General features: G+C 59.5%; 2 protein-coding genes and 1 long non-coding RNA gene across 11 annotated transcripts; 1 reads left to right on the plus strand and 2 right to left on the minus strand.

Moving 5' to 3' along the window:
- Positions 1 to 2: 2 nt before the first annotated feature.
- On the minus strand, positions 3 to 10,147 carry PCBP4 (poly(rC) binding protein 4). Of its 8 annotated transcripts, none has more exons than XM_029244019.1 (13): positions 9,991 to 10,147; positions 3,782 to 3,926; positions 3,564 to 3,587; positions 3,409 to 3,441; positions 3,064 to 3,180; positions 2,704 to 2,835; positions 2,421 to 2,549; positions 2,099 to 2,173; positions 1,905 to 1,949; positions 1,766 to 1,829; positions 1,589 to 1,641; positions 1,330 to 1,499; positions 3 to 895 (listed from the first exon to the last, which is right to left on the minus strand). In XM_029244019.1, the coding sequence occupies exons 2-13, from the start codon at positions 3,860 to 3,862 to the stop codon at positions 607 to 609; spliced, it is 1,212 nt and encodes a 403-aa protein (XP_029099852.1). In that variant the 5' UTR covers positions 3,863 to 3,926; positions 9,991 to 10,147; the 3' UTR covers positions 3 to 606. The 8 variants fall into 8 exon arrangements, with proteins under 8 accessions (XP_029099852.1, XP_029099855.1, XP_029099851.1 ...); XM_029244022.1 differs by having other exon boundaries at positions 8 to 698; XM_029244018.1 differs by having other exon boundaries at positions 8 to 895; positions 1,589 to 1,644.
- Positions 2,556 to 3,566, plus strand: LOC114907923. The gene is made up of 3 exons (XR_003796801.1): positions 2,556 to 2,667; positions 2,989 to 3,339; positions 3,448 to 3,566. It is a non-coding gene; the product is annotated as an uncharacterized LOC114907923 (long non-coding RNA).
- A 997-nt stretch (positions 10,148 to 11,144) lies between the features above and the next one.
- On the minus strand, positions 11,145 to 15,661 carry ABHD14B (abhydrolase domain containing 14B). Of its 2 annotated transcripts, XM_029244028.1 has the most exons (4): positions 15,311 to 15,661; positions 14,151 to 14,386; positions 12,670 to 12,911; positions 11,145 to 12,313 (listed from the first exon to the last, which is right to left on the minus strand). In XM_029244028.1, the coding sequence occupies exons 1-4, from the start codon at positions 15,592 to 15,594 to the stop codon at positions 12,134 to 12,136; spliced, it is 942 nt and encodes a 313-aa protein (XP_029099861.1). In that variant the 5' UTR covers positions 15,595 to 15,661; the 3' UTR covers positions 11,145 to 12,133. The 2 variants fall into 2 exon arrangements, with proteins under 2 accessions (XP_029099861.1, XP_029099860.1); XM_029244027.1 differs by having other exon boundaries at positions 12,122 to 12,911.
- Between the last annotated feature and the right edge of the window lie 1,468 nt (positions 15,662 to 17,129).

The raw sequence follows: 17,129 nt of genomic DNA on the forward strand, positions 1-17,129 counted from the left end.
GCTTCCTGGTCTCTCAGAATATTTATTCAAAAACAGGAATTGAAAAAACTGTACAGAGTGTCTGCTGCTGAGAACTCGGCCCCTGCCCCCATGCCACTCCCCCAGCTGCCTGGCAGTGCCCCCTCTTCGGGCTGCCCTCTGCCAAGCCCAGCCAGTCCATTCCAGTCAAAAGGGTATCAGTGGAAGCAGCAGGAATCTGCAGGGAGGTGGGGAGAGAAGCATGGCCCCCAGCCGCCCCCAGGCCTCCCCCCTGATCCCCACAGGGGGACAGGAGGCAGGGAAGCCCTGAGGGATGGGGAGTGCATGAGTGACCCCCGCAAAGTGGGGGCACTTAGGATGCTCCCTGCATCCAAGCACAGAGCTAGAGGGGATCAAGACCCCTACCCTGGGGCTGCTGCAGCTCCCAGAACCCTGGGCCAAAAACAGCCCCCACTCCGAGAGCAGGAACTCCCACAGACCGGGGCAGGGTCGGGGGGTGCATCCATGCGTCTGGGCATTAGCGGCGTTTGGGACCCCCCCCCCGGGGTGGAGTCTCCTTGGGCAGATAGTGGAGGCAGCCCCCTGCCGGCAGTCCTGCCTGCTCCCGTGCCTGTGCCTCAGCTGGCCTCAGTAGGGGGAGAATTTCTGCCGCTCAGCTTTCTTGCTCCCATTGGCCGCTGCCATCTTGGCAGTGTAGGCCGCCAAGCCCGGCGGTGGCCCTGGGGAGGCAGGTGGTAGAGCCAAGAAGGGTACAGGCTTGAGGCCGATGAAGTTGGAGAGGGAGATGGCATAGGGCGTGCCCAGCAGGCCTGGGGGAGCGGTGGGCAGGGCCGTCAGGGGTGGCGAGAAGGGGGCAGGCAGGTCTGTGGGGGCCGAGCCGGGTGTCCCCCCAGAGGTAGACTTGGCCGTTTCTAGACTGGAAAGAGTGATAGAGAGGGAAGGTGAAGGGGAAGGTCGGGGGTGAGAAAGGAGGCAATGAGGGCAAATATAAGGGGTGAGATTAGATGAAAAATAGAGAGGACTTGAGAACAATGACCTGGGGTGGGTGTGTTTGAGGAGATGATGGGAAAGGTTGGAAGAGCGCGGACGGGAAGAAAGGACAAGTAAATATAGCATTGGGTAAGGGGAGAAATGGGGAGGCCGAAGACCCAGGGAAAAGAGACAGGGTTGGAGAAACAGGACATGGGGGACAGATGTATGGGGAAGATGGGGCAACACTGAACAAGTGTGGCAAGATTAGGGGAGGCAGAGGACAGGCCCAGGAGAAGGGAGGTCAGCTCTCCCCACCCAACCTGTGCCTTTCTCAGGCACAAAAGTCCCATGACCTGTGATACCCCACCCCACACTCACCAGGCAGTGATGAGGTACTGGGCCAGGGCGATGGACACTGGTGAACCAGTGATGGTCACGTGCCGCTCACCAGCGCCCTCTGCTTGGTTCCCGATCTTGATATGTGCCCCTGACATCTGACGGATCTCACTGATCTTGCTGCCCTGGCGCCCAATCACGCAGCCAATCAGCTGGAGAGAGGGTGGAATTCAACCCTAGGTGAGGCCCAGACGCCCCAGGCCCCCCTACCCACCCTCAAACTACCCCATCCCGTGCTCACGTCGTTGGGAACCAAGAACTCCTGTGAGCTGGTCTGTGTGCCAGGATCCAGTCCTGCTGGGGGGAGAAGAGGGATTGGGCGTGAGTCTGGACCTTTGCTGCCTCCCCATGTCCTTTCCAGAGGGGCTACCTGGCCCCTTGGGATCTGCCCCTGCTTCCTTCTGCAGGGACTGCTCACCTGGCACCATGCTGGGTGAGGCGAAGGGGACTGCGTGGCCCGAGAGCTGCTGGAGCTTGGTGACCTGTGCCAAGAAGAGGGGTCAGGAGTCAGAGGAGGCTCAGTTCGGGAAGGGGTGCCTTGGGCTGCGGTCACTCACCTCAGCTGAGGTCACAGCCCCATACTGACCCTGGACGGAGAAGCCCTGTGGGGACAAAGTGGGTAAAAGGGGGTTACTGTGATCAGGGCAGTTTGGCCAGAGTCACCCCTCCCCACCTCTCCCTGGACCCCCAATTCCTTCTTCCATCCCCTTCCCCAGTAACACATCCCACCCCTCCTGCTGTTCCCCCTCACCTGGTTGGTGGAGAGAAGGACAGTACCTAAGGAGAGGCTTGGATGATATGGGATAGTGGCTCCTTTGGGTGGGGACTGGAAGGCACAAAAGGGGAGGCTCTATCAGGACCTTCTCAGGCCCCCCCTGACCTCTCCAAGGGCCCTGTGTTCTCAAGGCCCTCTCTATAACCCCCAGGTAAATGCAAGCCGACATCCTGGAGCTTCTCACATCCATCCCTGCAGCCCCACTCTATCCCCACCTGGTGTCACGTGGGACTTGAGGGCCTGACAAGGCAGGCCCAGGGCCCATCCCCTGCCCTCTCTCCCTGCCCCAGGGCAGCACCTCCAGGATGACAGCACAGATCTGGCGCACACACAAGATGATGGCATCAGGCACCCCAGAGACGGTGACAGCACGCTCTGTGGAGTTGGGGAGCAGGTCCCCTGCCACCTGCACCTGGGCACCTGTAGTCTGCAAGCAGAGAACGGGGGCCACTTTCAGCTACTCCCATAACCCAGAGCATGCCTAGGCTCGGAGCTCCCCACAGGACAGGAAGCTGTAAGCCCAGGTCTCCCCTCGAAACTGAAGGGTAAGACTCTCTTGGGGTGGTACCCCTTCCCCTCACCTCTCGGATCTCCTTGATCTTGGTGCCAGCCTTCCCAATCAGCGAGCCACACTGGCTTGCAGGGATGACAAGGCGCAGGGTCACTGGAGGTCTGGAGACATTCCCCCCGTTTGCAGGAGCAGCGCAGAGGTCCTGGGCAGGAAGACTGGGTTGGCCGTGCATGCCCCTACTGCTCCCCCTCCCCTGGAGCACCTTCTTGCTGGGGGATGAAGGAGGGAAGCCTGCCCGCGTCCCACTCCAATGAGAGAACCCTGCCCTCAGCTTGGCCTTCTGTCCCACCCGTAGCCACTCTGTGGAGTCAGAGTCCTGTTCCTCCCGGGGAACCACCTGTGGCCCGCAGCCCCTCAGACAGCCACAGACCTCATCCAGCTTGAAGGCAATCATGGAGACTGCATGGAAGACGGCTGCTGTAGATCCGGTGATGGTGGTGATGCGCTCAGGGCAGGAGCCCTCAGAGATGGTGATCCGGGCGCTGCTCTGTGGGTGCAGGACAAGCGCCAGGCAACGGGGCTCCTTCTCTGCTTCCTGGCCAAGAACTTGCCTGCCCCTCCACTCACCAGGCCCCAGCCAAGGCTGGAAACGGCCACCTTCTAGGGGCACTCACTGGTCATCCCAGATGGTGGATTCAGGGACAAGGTGAGGCAGGCATCTCCCCTCCCCTCCAAACCAGGTGCCCTGGGCTCCTCTCCCAAACTCCGTCCTCACCTGTTCCCGGATTCGCTTTACAGTCTCTCCTTTCTGCAGGAGACAAAATAGGAGGCAAAATAGAGAATGGCTCTTAGGCCAAGCAGCCGTTGATTCCTTTCCTGGACTGAGGTCTCAGGTTGAAGGGGACATACAGAACAGAACGAGGTACCTACCTTCCCAATTATGCTGCCCACTTCCTGCAAACAAGACAAGAGTGGAGTCAGCAGGGTACCAATACCCCAGGCCCAGCGCTTGCCCCTACTTCAGGCAGGGGCTCTGCAGGAGACAGGATACCCAAGATCAAACTCCCTCCCGGAGGACCAGGTCTTGCCTCGCCTTGCACTTTGCCCCCTCCTGAGCCACAGCGAAGCACTCCCCCACAAGCACTTACTTTCCCGTGCATCAGCATCCGCAGTGTGAGGGTGATGCTGAGCTCTGGCTCCTCCTCCAGCCCCGCGTCTGAGCCGCTCATCCTGTCAGGCGGGGCTGGGGCCGAGGCCGCCTGGGAGTGCGTCCACGCTGTGGCCTGGCCGGCTCTGCGGGGGGCAGTGGGAGATGGGTTAGAGAAGAGCTCAGCTTTCTTTCAGGTCCCTTGCCCTTACATGGGAACCCCAGAGCCAAGCTAGATAAACTTCCAGAGCAGAGAGACAGCGTGGACCACAAGTTTCAAGTGTCACATTGACCAGTTTGCTGTGTGCAGCTCACTAGCTGTGTAAGCCTGGCTGACATATTTAACCCTTCTGAGCCTCAGCTTCCCATCTGTAAGAAGGGGATACCCAATCCAGTCCCCAGAGTTATGAGAATTAAAATGAGATAGGTGCATATGTGATAGGCACCCAGTTTCCACAAGTATCCTTCCCTTCCCCTCGTACGTCAGGAGAATTAACTATGGGAGTCCAGAGAGGGAGCCTCCTACCTGACCTCTTGGAAGAGGGGACCCTTGTCGATTGGCCCTTGAAGGTTGGGTTAAAATCGAAACGTTACTTCAAATGGGAGGCACTTGCGTCCAGGGACCAGAGCCCCTGCTGGCTAGAGCCTGGAGGAGCAGCTGGAGAGGGAGCTGGAGCAGCCACGGGAGCCATGGGAGGTCTTGAAAGGTGGGCAGAAGTGAAGGTAGTGAGGCTCCAGGAAGGTGGGCTGCATCTGTCCACTAGAAGTCACTAAAGCAGAGGCTCCTGCGGACAGCTGTGAGCGAGGTTCATTCAGCACTGGGGGTGGGGGTGGCGGTGGGGTCTGGGGACCAGCCGTGTGCACGGTGGTTTTCTGAGCCCTCTCCTATGTGCTGAGGAGGTTAGAAGTGTCCGGGCTGGCCGTGTTCCCAGCTTGGAGCACTTTCTACTGTACCAGAAACAAATCACTTGGACTCTTGAGTCTCAGTGTTGTCACCCGTAAAATGGAGGGACTGCTTCCCCCTTGGAACTGGGTGATGGGTAAGAAAGGGATTGGGGGGCTGGGGAATGTCAAGGCCGTTAACTGATGGAAGAAGGAGGAGCTGGAGATTAGCTGCTGGGATTAGCCCAGCCGCCAGCCCTCCCCACCCGACCCCTTTTCATGCCCCAACTTAATCCTGAACCTTAATCCTGCTTGGAAATCCCTCTCCTCCAGCGGCTGTCTCCCGCCCACCAAGGCTCTGCCTTGATGGGAAGCTCACTGGGGAACCAGAACCCGAGCAGGAAAACAGGGAGGGGACCAACTGGTGCCAAGTCTGAGCCAAGAACAAGCCCTAACCCTATGAATTCCTACTGCCTGGGAAGGGTGGGGGGGATGAGTGTGCTGAGCTCGAGCACCCCAGAGACCCCTGGGCACCTTCCTCCTCAGCCCCCTGCCCTATCCTGACTCGAGGGTCAAGGGTGTGGAGCTCTGTTCAGTGCCCTCTTCAGAACCCCCCTTGCTAGCCTGAGCGTGGGCATGGAGGAGGTGGGGTGGGGCTCCCAGCCTGGCTGTCTCTGGAAGCCACTGTATGGCCTGAGATCTTTATTTCTTCATCTGTACCATGGGGGTGACAACCCTGACTCCCCAAACACCCAGTAACTGTTGCCTCCCCAGCACCTGCTCCTCCCTCCGCTTGAGTTCTGTCCATCGGCTCTCCAGAGGTCAGAGGTCAACAGTGGATGCAGGGCCTGTGCTCTGTGAGCATCCTGGCCAGACTCATGCTGGCTGCCCTTGCTAACATTCCCCCAGCTGCCGGCAGTTCCCCCAGCAAAGCACTCGTGATGACGTGCTCATTTTCTGTTGCCCTGGCCAGCCCGGGAGCCCCTTAGAGCAGGAGCCAAGGCTGCCACCCTCTCCTTGTGTTCCCAGAGCCAGGCCGGAGAAGTTACTTAGAACACGCTGGTTATCTGAACAGATGAATTCACCAAACAGAAGGGGAGCCTGGTGCCTAGAGAGGGTCTGTAACCTGCCCAAGGTCACAGAGAGGTGGGGCCTGGTAGGACTAGCAGGGCCCTGCCTGCTAGTGTGAGGGCCCGTCTGCTTCCTCTGTCTGGCTGTCCTGTCTGGGTCTGTCTGTCCTCTTCCAGGGGGGACAGGGGCAGCTCTTCAAAGGTGGGGAGCAGGCTTTAGTAGTCTCTCAGACCCCTGCTTGGTTGGTAGACATGGGTTGTGTTTGGAAAGGACTGTACTTGTCCAGAGCCACATCTTAAGCTCCGGAACTTTCTGGGGCTCAGGGACCTCTTTGGGGTGGTAACCAATGGGAGACCCGACATTGTCCCCATACCATTTGCACATCAACTTTTGTGGGCAAAGGCTCCTGGGAAAATAGGGCAGAAGGGTTGGGATGTGGCCAGAACTAGGGCTCCTGCCCTGAAAAAGATACCTGGGTTTACAGCAGAGCCCCACTGCCCCAAATTCAATGGGTGACCTTGGCCAGGCCTGCACCTGACCTAGACCTCAGTTTACCTACCTGTGCTATGTGTGTGTGTGTTTGCAGGAAGGGGGTAGGGGAGGGGAGTGGCTGGTCTCTCTGTGTCCTTCCTGTTTTGATAGACCCTCAAGGTCTTTCTTCTCTTTAGGGGAGAACAAGGGGTCTTGATACAGGTCTCTCTAATTATTCTCCTAGGAGCCCTAAGGACAAGCAGCCCTACTAGGCATATTGGCTCCCCTTCTACCCTTACAGGGGCTCTAGGGAGTTACTTGCTGCTCCAGCTTGGTGGGCCCTAGGTCCCTGCTGGGCCACCCACATGGCAGCCACGCGTCATGCCACACTGACCTCCAGCTCACCTCTGGGGGTACCCAGCCCCCTCTGGTCAGCAGGGCTCCCTGGCAGGACATACCAAGCTCAGACCAGGCCTCTGACCTCGGGCGTTCCCTTCTTCTCCCCAGACCCCCTCCCCAGATCCAGTGCCCACTCCTTCTGTCTCTGGCTTCCTGCCACTCAGGCTGGAGGGGGCGTGGGGGGGGGTGACAGCTGTGTAAGCAATGGTGGCTGCCCCTTCCTGCCCCTCCCCCCCAGCTGTCTCTCTCTCTCTCATGACAGCTGCCCAATCAAAGGGCTGGGGGCTTAGCCAGCTCCCCCCCACACACAGGGATCAAGTGTCCACCCTGGCTTTGTTCTGGAGCAAGAACAATCCGGGGGAGGGGAAGGCTCCTGGGGCCAAGCAACTCAAGTGGACTGGCCCGCCCCTTGGGGGATTCCCTTGGCTCTAATAGCTAGAGTGTCTGGACCAACTAGGGCTTGTAGACCCACCTGGGCTGGGAAGAGAGAGAAGGGTCCAGTCTCCAAGTTCATTCCCCACCTTACATCCCCCAACGGTCCCCAACCTAACAGCCTCCTTCTATTCCTCTCCAAAAGCAGCCATGCTGGCCACACCCAGTGATGCTGGAGAATGGCTAAGGGCATCAGGCGAAGCAGGGCATGGTGGGGATGGGGTGGGGGGAGTGGACCCTGGGGCCGGAGGGGATCAGCACTGAGGGATCCTGACTCCCCTGCCCATTTCTCTGGGCATGCTCACCCTTTCTGATTAACTAGGCCTCCAGAAGAATTGCCCCAGCATCCTTGGATCCATATGCCCAGCCTCTCAGCCTTACAGCCTCCCAGGATGGCCATTCATACCTACTTTATGGGAGAGTTGGGGGAGGAGGGGCCTGGAGGGGAGCAGCCTGGGGTCTATGAGCTCCAGCCTCTGGTTCCTTGACCTAGAACTGTCCTGTAGACTCAGTACTAGGCAGAGACGGGAAGCTCTTACAAGCTGGCTGGTGCCAGAAATGCTACAGCCTCCTTAGAGCATCATTAGGCAACCCCTCAAGAGTCCTCACAGCCAAGGGAAACCAAGGCAGGCCCAGGCCCAGACTGGAGTCCAGGAGAAAGGGTGCAACTTCATGGTACAGCCCCATGCACTGGTACACATCCCCTCACTGTCTCACCCAAATTGAGAAAGGTCTCTAGCTTCCATTCTCCATGCTAGAGACTGGGTCACTCTGCTGCTCAACAGCCATCCTTGGCTCCCCAATGCCCAATGAATAAAGCCTGATCTCCATAGATGGGCACTCAAGGCCCTTCATGATCTGGTCTCTGCCAACTTCTCTTGTCTCATCTCTACCCCATCCCCCACACACACCAGACTGCAAAACACGCCTAGCACCACCAGGCCTCTGGGCCTTTGCCCAGGCTGATCCTAGCTTGAAATGCCCATCCTCCCCACTCTGTCCAAATCCTTCTCAGATGCTGCCTCCTCTGTGAAGCCCTCCCCAACCTTCCAAGTCAGATGTTATCACTCAGGCCTCTCTGCCCCTCCAAGATGCCTACAACTCAAAGAAGCCCCATTTGGGCATTTCTGAGCCTGCCTTTCCACTACACAGAGTTCCAGGAGGGCAGAAGCTCCTCCAGGAGGGCAGGAGCCAGTACCAGGCTCAGTGTGCAGGGAGAAGAAAGGGCTCACAGGGCCCAGAGGCATTAGAGACCAGCGATGGGGCTAAGAATCCCAGAGAAGCAGTGACAGTGGGGTGAGAAGACCCAGGGCTCAGGGGACCAGCCCCATGCGAGAGTCAGGATCTGCCTGGGCAGGGTTCCCAGTTCCCATTCCTTAGCACCCCCAGCCCCTGATCCTGCTGTGTCTCTGGGTCTAGGGGCTCCCCAGGCATTATCACTGGGGTGGGGGATTTGCACTTTGAGACTTCTGGAGGCCCTGAGTGGGTTTCCCCATGGCGAAGGGGGGCTGAAGGAAGAACTGTGGTGTGGCATAGGTTTCACAAAATTGGGCTCGGACTGTCATAGCTGGAAGGGCCTCATCAGAGGGGAACCTGAGGCCCAGAGAGGAAGGGGCTTGTCTGTAAGGCTACATGAGAATGAGAGGCAACTGGCAGAGCTGGCAGAATCCCAGGGTCCACCTGTGCAGCTCAGAGCTCTTTCCTCAAGAGGTCAGCGCCACTAGGCAATGGGGATGGAGGCTGGAGGGGGGCAGTGATGGGAGTAGGGAGGGTGGGCAGAGCCTGTCTGGGGACACAGGGCGGGGCAAAGCCAGCCTCCCTGTGGCCTGGGCCTGCCAGGGTGTGTGGGCCGCCTGCTCCCAGCCCCCCACCCTGAGCATGCAAGAAGAACAATCCCCTTGTGTTTGGGCAGCCTGAGCCTGCATGCTGATGAAGGCTGGGGGGTGGGGGCTGGGATGGGGGCGCCTTGGAGGTTGAGGGGGTTCCAGGGCCCGGAGGGGCTAGGGGACCTTCAGATGGGAAAAGGATAGGGTCCCAGGTGCTGGCTCTGGAGCAGTGAGGGTAACCCCAGGAAAGAGTGAAGGCTGCAGTTGAGGTTTAAGGTCCTGGGGAGTCACCGGGGGTCTAAAAACTCTTTGTAGGAGAAGAGGAACCCCTGGAGACACATGCTCTATTGGTCCAGCGTGAAGGTGATCATCCTGCGCTTGGTGGGAACTAAGAGCCCACATTCTGGAAGGAGGGAATGCACCTGGCCCTGGGTGCATCCCCTTGAAGACCACTCCCCAGGGTGCTGGAGTCGGGCGGGGCACTGGGTGCTACAGGTCCCAAGATGGCGGGCCTGGGATAGGGGACTGAGGAGGCGGGCACCTCCCTCTCCTGGTGAAGCAGGCTCCAGGGCCAGGCTGAAGTGACTAGCCAGAGCCCCCGCACCTCCCAGGACTCCAGCTAAGAAGCTAGGTCAGAGCTGAGGGGCTAGAGAGCCACAGGGCACAAGGGACCACTCCGAGCCCCCAACTGTCATTTCCACACACCCCTGGCCTGGAGGTCTGTGTCTGGCGCCCTCAAGGACTGCAGAGAATGGGAAGGGGTGTGTGCTGAGCCAGGAACTGCAGGGGAATGGCAGATGGGGACAGAGATGGAGCAGAACCAGAACCCAGGGCAGGAGGTCGAGAGAAGAGCAGGTCCAAAGGACAGAAACAGCAGGTGGAATGAGGGCCTCAAATCTGGGGTCTCAGGTCCAGGAAGCCCCTCCCTGGTACTGGGGGCTCCTCTAGCAGACCAGCGCCCCCCACCTGTGCAGGCCTGGGCCCGTGTGGGACAGGGAACGTGTTCCTCGCAGTCTCCCAGTCTCCCAAACGCGCGACCCCAGCCTGTGGACTCAGGCGCGGGCTCCCCGTCCCTGGCCGAACCCCCAAACTTCGCGGCCCGCGGTGCCCCGCCCGGCCCGCGCCCTACCTCGCTGGGGCTGTCCTGCGGCGGTGGCGGCGCGGCGGCTGGGCCGCTCAGTCCCACATTGTCCCCGGGAGAGGCGGCCGCTCACAACTGCGAGTGACATCAGCTGCGAACAATGAGGGGTTTGACAGGCGCGGAGCCCGGCCGGCCCGGAGCCCGGCTCCGCGCCCCCCCCCACCCCCGGCCCGCCCGGCCCCTCCCCGCCCCCTCCCCGGATCCGATTACAGCGCGGCGGGCCCGCCCCAGCCGCCCCAGTGCCGCAGCCGCCCGCCCCGCCCCGCGCGCCGCGGTGCGCCCCGAGCGGCGGCCGCTTCCGGGAGGGCTGGGGCGACCCTACCCGGGCGGCTCCTCCAGCCCCCGGGAGTGGGGGGCGAGGGGGTTGGTCCGGCCTGAAGCGCGGTCCCAGCCACGGTCCTTCCCGCGCCACCCGCGCCTGCGCCCCGCTCCCAGTCCCTTCGCTATCGGCCAGCCGGTCCTTCCGTCCCGGGCCGCCCGCCCGGTGACTCTGCCGAGCCCTCTGCACCCCCATCTCAGCCTCGGCCCCGCCACCAGCGCCCGCGCTGCCCCGCTCCGGCTCGGGTCCCTCGGAGCTCAAGTTTCGACGCTCCGCCGGGTTGGGTTCCCGGCGCTCCTCGCTTCTGCGCCATCCATCCCCGCGCGGGGTTCTCGCCCACCAAGCCCCGCACCCCTCAGCCACCCCCAGCTTCCGCGAGGCCAAGCCCTCGTCCGTCCAGGACAGGTTACCGGACCAGCTGGAGGAGGCGCCTGTGAGCGGTGTGACCCTGTGCACCCGCCCCGTGATTCTCCCAGAGCTACCCCCAGAATTCCTTTTTGGGCTAGGGTCGCGAGGGACGCGGCGCAGTTGAGTACTCGACTAGGGAAGGGGTAAGAGTAGGGGGAGGAGCTGGGCGGTTCCCAAGCTCCCGCTTTCCCGCACCGCACCCTCGGCTGCCGCGCCCCCTGGGGCGCAAATCTACCTCCCCCTCTCCTCCGTAATCGGCTCAGCCTGGTCCCACTGACCTCCACCTCCCCCTACAGCTGAGTCTCTTGGCACCTGGGTGTGTGGGGGTGGGGAGGGGAATCCAATCTCCCTTCCCCTCCATCTGGCCCGGTGGACAAAGGGCAGGGGGACCATCTGGTCCCGCCAGGGTGGGGGAGGGGCCTGCAGTGGCGGTCCCAGGGGGCGGGGGAGGGGCGGCGCTCTGGAGACAGCGAGAGCCTGCGGGGTCTAATTGCATCACTGTATTTCACAGACCTCCAATCTCTGTCTCCCCACCCCCCAAAACTCAGAGCAGGAAACTAGCTTGGCTGAGAAGACCCAGGCCTAATAACCTGGGGAGCTGTGGAGCACCCAGAAGAAAGTGGAAAAGCTGGGAGATCTGAGGGTCGAAGTGATGGCCCTTCCCTTTTGTGGGCATTTCTGATCTGGGGGCCAGCTGCAACCTGTGGGTGAGTGAAGTTCAAAGCTGGCCACACCCTAAGCCTGGTAGAGGGTCTCCTGCAAGGGCTGGCCTCATGGTGTCCCCACCTTCCCAGCCATGGGGTGCTGAATGGTTGGGGAGGGCAGCATGTGCCTGTGCAAGTGCTTGTGTGGGGACAGAGTATGTGTGTGTGTGCCTGTGCATGCAATGCAAAGCTGCTGTGAGAGTGTGCGTATCAGCCCAGAGTTGCATGTACCTGTGTGGTTGCCCCCAAGTGAAGGATCATATTTGGGAACATAGATGACTGTAATGTGTATGCATGCATGTGGGCATGTATGTATTTGTGGCCCAGGAGGTGAAGGCAGGGGGTGTTTGTGCCCAGCAGGGCAGCCAAAGGAGGAGCTGGGAGGTGGGGGGAGGCTGGGCAGAGCAGAGGAAGGAATGCAAGCCGAGCAGGAAAGCCTATAGGAGAAGCTCATCTAATGGATTACCCTCCACCAGATTATGTCCCTTGATTCCTGAATTTTTTTCTCTTGATTTCACCTCTTCAGTCTGTCACTGCAAGAGAAAGAAGAGAAAAAGACAGACCCTAAAAGAACTCAGATGGAAAGACACACCTGTTGGATGTGCAGGATGAGCAGGAGCCCACGAAGGGAAGGAGAGAGAATGAGTGAGAGAGAGCCCAAGGCAGGCAAGTGGCCCACCCCCGTCAGCAGGGCTGTGCCTCATGCTAGCTCCTGCAGGAAATCCAGCAGCCCTGTATGCCACTCCTTGGGTTTGTCAAGGTAACAGGGGTGCCCCGCCCCCTCCATGACTAACACCCGGTGGTTGGGCAGCTGCTTCAGGTGCTCAAAGCTGGTCTGACCCATGGGGTCCTGGTCTCCATATACGATAAGAACTGAGGTCTAGAGAAAGCAAAGGGAGGCAGAGTCAACAGGGACCTGCCCCACCAGCCCCAGCCTCCTAGAGATCAATTCCAGCCCTCCCCATCACTTTGGTCTCTCCCTGGGGTCACTGCAAATGACAGAGAGAGACAAGTTGGCCCAGTGCAGGGATGGTTTGGAGAGGTATGAATTTGTGTATGCCCCAGCACACAGTTTAGCACAGGGCTTGCCACAGTAATCTTCTGCCTAGTACACCAAAAGGGCAGAGTTTGGTGGTTCAACTCCTCCCGGAAGCTACCCCTTTGGTTACCCAGTACCCAGGGATGGACTGTTCCTTGCTCCTGGCAGGGACATCTCAGCCTCCCACATAGGGGTACCTTCACTCTGGCATAGTCGGCAGCATTGATTTTGTCAGTGCAGATGGGGGCCACTGGCACATAGCCCCGGATCTGGGAGCCTGGGGCCACGAGGAAGGGCAGGGAGTACATGCCACTCAACGATGGGCTGATCACGACTGGGGCGCCCATATCCAAGGCATCCACCACAGTTGCCAGAAAGCTGCTGGGGACCAGCTCCCCAACAGGGGCAGGGGCTGTTGCTTCCTTGGATCGCCCCAGACCTGCAGGGATTCAGGTGTGGGAGAGACAAAGGTGGTGAGTAGGAAAACAGGGGAGAGAGGGTCCCTTCCTCCAGGAAGCCCTCCTAGGTCAACCTCTGTGCCAGGTTCCTGCAACAGGCAGTGTTGCATGCTGTAGTTATTCCTACAGCAACCTAGGTCTGTCATATCTGTAGCAAGCATAAGGCATTTCCTTCCATGTTTGTGCCCATCTCCCCCAGTACAGCATCCTCAAAGAATCAGGCTCTGAAGCCCAGCTTGGCCAGATCCAAGTCCCAATTGTCCACTATAGATTATGTTAGCTTGGGAAAGTCCCCTCAGCCCTCACTCTACTGTTCAGTTTCCCCATCTGTTAAAAGGAGGTAACAAAAGTGTTTGCCATTTGAGATTGTTGTGAAAATTGATTTAACTGCTTCAAGGCACCTGTCCCAGGGCTGGCAGGGTAGATGCCTCCAGGACAGTGGATGAGAGACTGGCTCTGCACACATCCCTCCCCTCCAATTAGTCAGTCCCTACCTTCTGCAGGATTAGTTCAAGGCCTTGGCCTTGAAGCTCAGCCCAATCCACTGTCAGAACCAATCCTGTCCCAGCCTGGAGGCCCGCCCTTGGGCACTGAGACCATACCAGCCATGGCCAGTGAGGGGAGCAGGTTGGCCATGCTGCCACCTTCACACTTGGCACCATGGGCTGGGGCCCGCCAGTTGAGGTTATGACTGGCAGTCTTGTGCTGCTCCTCCCTCCCTCAGGACCTAAATTAGGGCTTTGTATGTGGGATCATGACTGGGGGCTTAGCCACCCCCAAAGGTGCCAGGGGACTCAGTGTCACTCCTCAGGGCTTCCAACAGAGCCTGTGGTTTCGGCTCTTTCAAAATATTTTACTTCCAATCGACTGAGCACCGATTATTATGTGTTAGGTACTGGCCACATACTCACATGGATAATCTCATTCCATTCTCATTAGAGCCAAACCCCAGAATGAGTGTGGTTATCTCCCATTACAGATGAGGAAACAGAAGCAGAGACACTGAGACATTGCCCCGGGCAACACAGTTAGAAGCAGCTGGGCAGTGTCCAGACCACACCCGGCTGGACTAGAGAAGCTCAAAGGCCCTTGTAGTGTGCACTGCGCCCTGTCTAGCTCAGGAGTCAGCCTGGCTAGGTCCTCCCAGTCCCCCAGCCCCCAGCCCTGGGTCCCCAGTGAGGCTCCCACAACCCCTGTCCAGAAGCCTTCCCTGGAGTTACCTGGCAGGTCAATGGCCACAGCCCAGTAGCCAGCCTGGGCCAGCCTGTGCAGCGTGCCCAGGTTCTGCCAGGTCTCGGAGGAGAAGCGTATGCCATGCAACAGCAGCACGGAGAAGCGGGTGGCCTGCCCACTGCCCGGGTGAGCCTCTCGGAAAAAGAGGCTCTGGCCCTGCACCTGGATGGTGCCCTCGTGCTGCTCCACGCCCGCCATACCTCCTGCTGTGCTGGTGAAGCACCTGTGGTTCAAGGCCAGGCTGATGAGAAGCCACAGAACACCTTGCCCAGGTGGAGCAGGGAGGCTGCCACAGACAGGGCAGGGGTCCCTCCTGGAGCATCAAGGAGGCTCCCAAAACTCTAGGAACATGCTTTGGGGTGAGGAAGACATAGGTGTTATTTCTGCATCTGCCACTACCTAATTGCCTTGGTTTCCTCATCTGAAATATGGGACATTAAAGCCTATCTCAAGAATTTATGAGTTAAAAAAAAAAAAGAATTGATAATTGATGGTGCCTGCCTTTGGAAAGAACTTAATACATGGGTCTGCCATTACAATTATTGTTCCCATTGTTATTATCCTTTTCTACGAATGGGGATAATACAATAGTACTAGCTCCTAGGTGGTTGATAGGATTAAACGAGGCCAGGCATGTAAAACACTCGCCAGTGCCTAGCACATAGTAAGCATAGTAAATGGATCAACAGCAGTCAACAGTAAGTAGCTGACTCTTTTGCTTTTCAACATTTTCCTCTTCCAGGCACTGTTATAGGTCGTAGGTTGGCATCGCAGGCCGAAGAGGATAGGGGTTAGAGTAAAAAAATCTGTTTTCCGGAGCCGGAAACCGGAGCGCTGAGCAGGGAAAGGCTTCGAAGTTCCGGCCGGCGAGGGAAGCGAGGTGCTCAGCGCGCTGCCCGCTGGGGCCCAACGCACTGACGCCGCGGCCAGGGGCGCGGTCACCGGCGCCGCCACCGCTCGCTGTGTCCCCTCCGAGGACCTCGGTTGTGGATCGCAGGGTCTGGTAGGGTGCATGCAGAGGGGGTGGGGGCAGACCCGAGGAAGGGGGCCTGGGGAACAGAGATGGGCAGAGGAGAAACTTGGGGTAGGTGGGGGTGGGTTGTAATTGGAGAGGGGAAGAGAGGGTTGGGGGGCGCAGGGCAGGTACCTGGGGAGCTGCGTGGGCTCTCGCAAATAGGAGGCAGGCGAGGGCAGGCGGCGACTGGGGCCCGGGGCGGGGAAGCAGGGATGTGGCCCGCCGGAGGGCGTGGGCCGGGCCGTGCTCCGGGGCGCCCGCTTGTGGCCACAAGCCGTCCCAGGGCCGACGGGTGCTGCTAGACCCATCCTTCTTCTCACAGCTGTCTCAGTTTCCCCACGCCCCTCGGCCCCACGTGCCCCAAGCACCGGACAGGGTCCGGCCCCGAGACCCTCAGCGACCTGCTCCACATGCATATGGTGTGGCTTGAGAAGGAGGGTTCCTTTGGGGTCTCATCCTTCCTGTTCCCTCCCCCTTCCTCCCCACCCCCTCATCCCCAGCCTGGGCTGCCCAAACCCAGAGTCGTCTGTCTGGCAGTGGCTGAGGCCCGACAGGTTTGAATGCGAAGCTCTGCCAATGCCCAGCCATGATCGTTTTCCCAACGCCTCCGAGCCTATTTCCTTGCCTGTAGAATGGCTGTGATGTTGCCTACCTCACAGAGTGCTAATAAGGAGTGAATGCTGCGTGTTCCGTGCAGCCTCCCTTTTCCAGGTCTGCCCACACAGGCCAGGGACAGATCAGATGTTGGTCGCATGTCACCAACCAGGATAGGTGACATATAGAGACATAGGAGCCTAGAGGCCACCCCGGGCCCTGACCGAGTGCTCGAGCGCGTGTGTATTTGCAGGGGTCAGGGAAGTGGATGGCCGGAGACCTGGGGCTGCTGCATAACAATACTAATATCTGGCAGTTACACAGCGAGGCTTCCGCGCCAGACACTGTTCTAAGGCTTGACCTATCCCTCAGTCCTTAAGACAGGCCTCTGTGGTGGTGACAACCCTATGTGGTCCTTAAGACAACCCTTATCCTTAACCCTGCTTACGGACCAGAGACTGAGCAAGGGTGGAGACGTGCTGGTGGGAAGAAATCGACTGTCCCTCCCCCGGCTTTCAGAACAAAAACAATCCGGAAAATCTGAACGGGGGGACGGGGGCGCCGAGCCTCTGTGCTTTGGGGTGCCGTCCCCAGTGCCCCCTCCAGTTCGGCTACTAGGCGTGGACCCGAGACCGCGGACTGCGCAGGCGCGCGGAGGCTCGCAGCCGCCCGCAGAGAGGCGGAGGCTGAGGTAGCGCCAACGTCTAAGGGCTGTTTGGCGCTGGTTGCACCTGAGCGGAGCCCGCCCCACGGTGGCAGACCCGGTCATCGCTGTCGGCCCGGTGAGTGTCCCCGGGGAGTGAGGCCAGCAGGGTGCCCGGGGGCGGGCCATCCTTGCCCCGCCCCTTGCCCCCGGAGCCCTGGGACAGAGTCCTGCTGGGAGAGGCCCGCGCTGGGGCAGCGAGTATGTTTGTGTTCGTGTGTCAAGTGTGCGCGCCCGCGCGTTTGTCAGCGTGTGTTCTTGGGGGTCTGGGTGTACGTGTATGTGTGTGTGGTGTATCGGTGTTTCTGTGTGCCTGTGTTGGGGGGTTATGTCAGCCTGTCTGCCCGCTTGTGTCTGTATGTCTACTGTGTGAATTTCTGTGTGCGTGATTTTAAGGGTGTATATCTACCTGTGTGTCTGTGTGTGTATTTCTGAGGGTCTGTGTTTGGGTGTCCGTCTTTCTGCCTGTGCCTGTGTATTTCTTGTGTGCGTGTGTAGTTCTGGGGTTGTGTGTATGACTGAGTGCTTGAAATATGAGGGTCTGCATATGGTTTTGAAAGCGTGTGTGTGTCTACCTGTCCCTCTGCCTTCCTGATAGCTGAATGTGTGCGTGACTTTGAGGGTGTTTCAAGGTATCGATTGTGCAGAGGCCCG

This window comes from Monodon monoceros, unplaced genomic scaffold (genome assembly GCF_005190385.1).
Source record: "Monodon monoceros isolate NGI ecotype Baffin Bay Population unplaced genomic scaffold, NGI_Narwhal_1 Super_Scaffold_3, whole genome shotgun sequence".
Lineage (NCBI taxonomy): Eukaryota > Metazoa > Chordata > Mammalia > Artiodactyla > Monodontidae > Monodon > Monodon monoceros.

Bases quoted from the DNA above. Each gene is read 5' to 3' on its own strand.
- PCBP4 (XM_029244015.1), bottom strand. From the start codon at position 3,862: ATGAGCGGCTCAGACGCGGGGCTGGAGGAGGAGCCAGAGCTCAGCATC. The intron at 3,588-3,781 runs GTAAGTGCTTGT...TCTTGTTTGCAG, and splicing joins GGATGCTGATGCACGGGAAA to GAAGTGGGCAGCATAATTGG. The intron at 1,645-1,765 runs GTGAGCAGTCCC...TTCTCCCCCCAG, and splicing joins CTCACCCAGCATGGTGCCAG to CAGGACTGGATCCTGGCACA.
- ABHD14B (XM_029244027.1), bottom strand. From the start codon at position 15,594: ATGCATGTGGAGCAGGTCGCTGAGGGTCTCGGGGCCGGACCCTGTCCG. The intron at 14,387-15,310 runs GTACCTGCCCTG...CTTGAACCACAG, and splicing joins GAGCCCACGCAGCTCCCCAG to GTGCTTCACCAGCACAGCAG. The intron at 12,912-14,150 runs GTAACTCCAGGG...GAATCCCTGCAG, and splicing joins TGTGGCCATTGACCTGCCAG to GTCTGGGGCGATCCAAGGAA.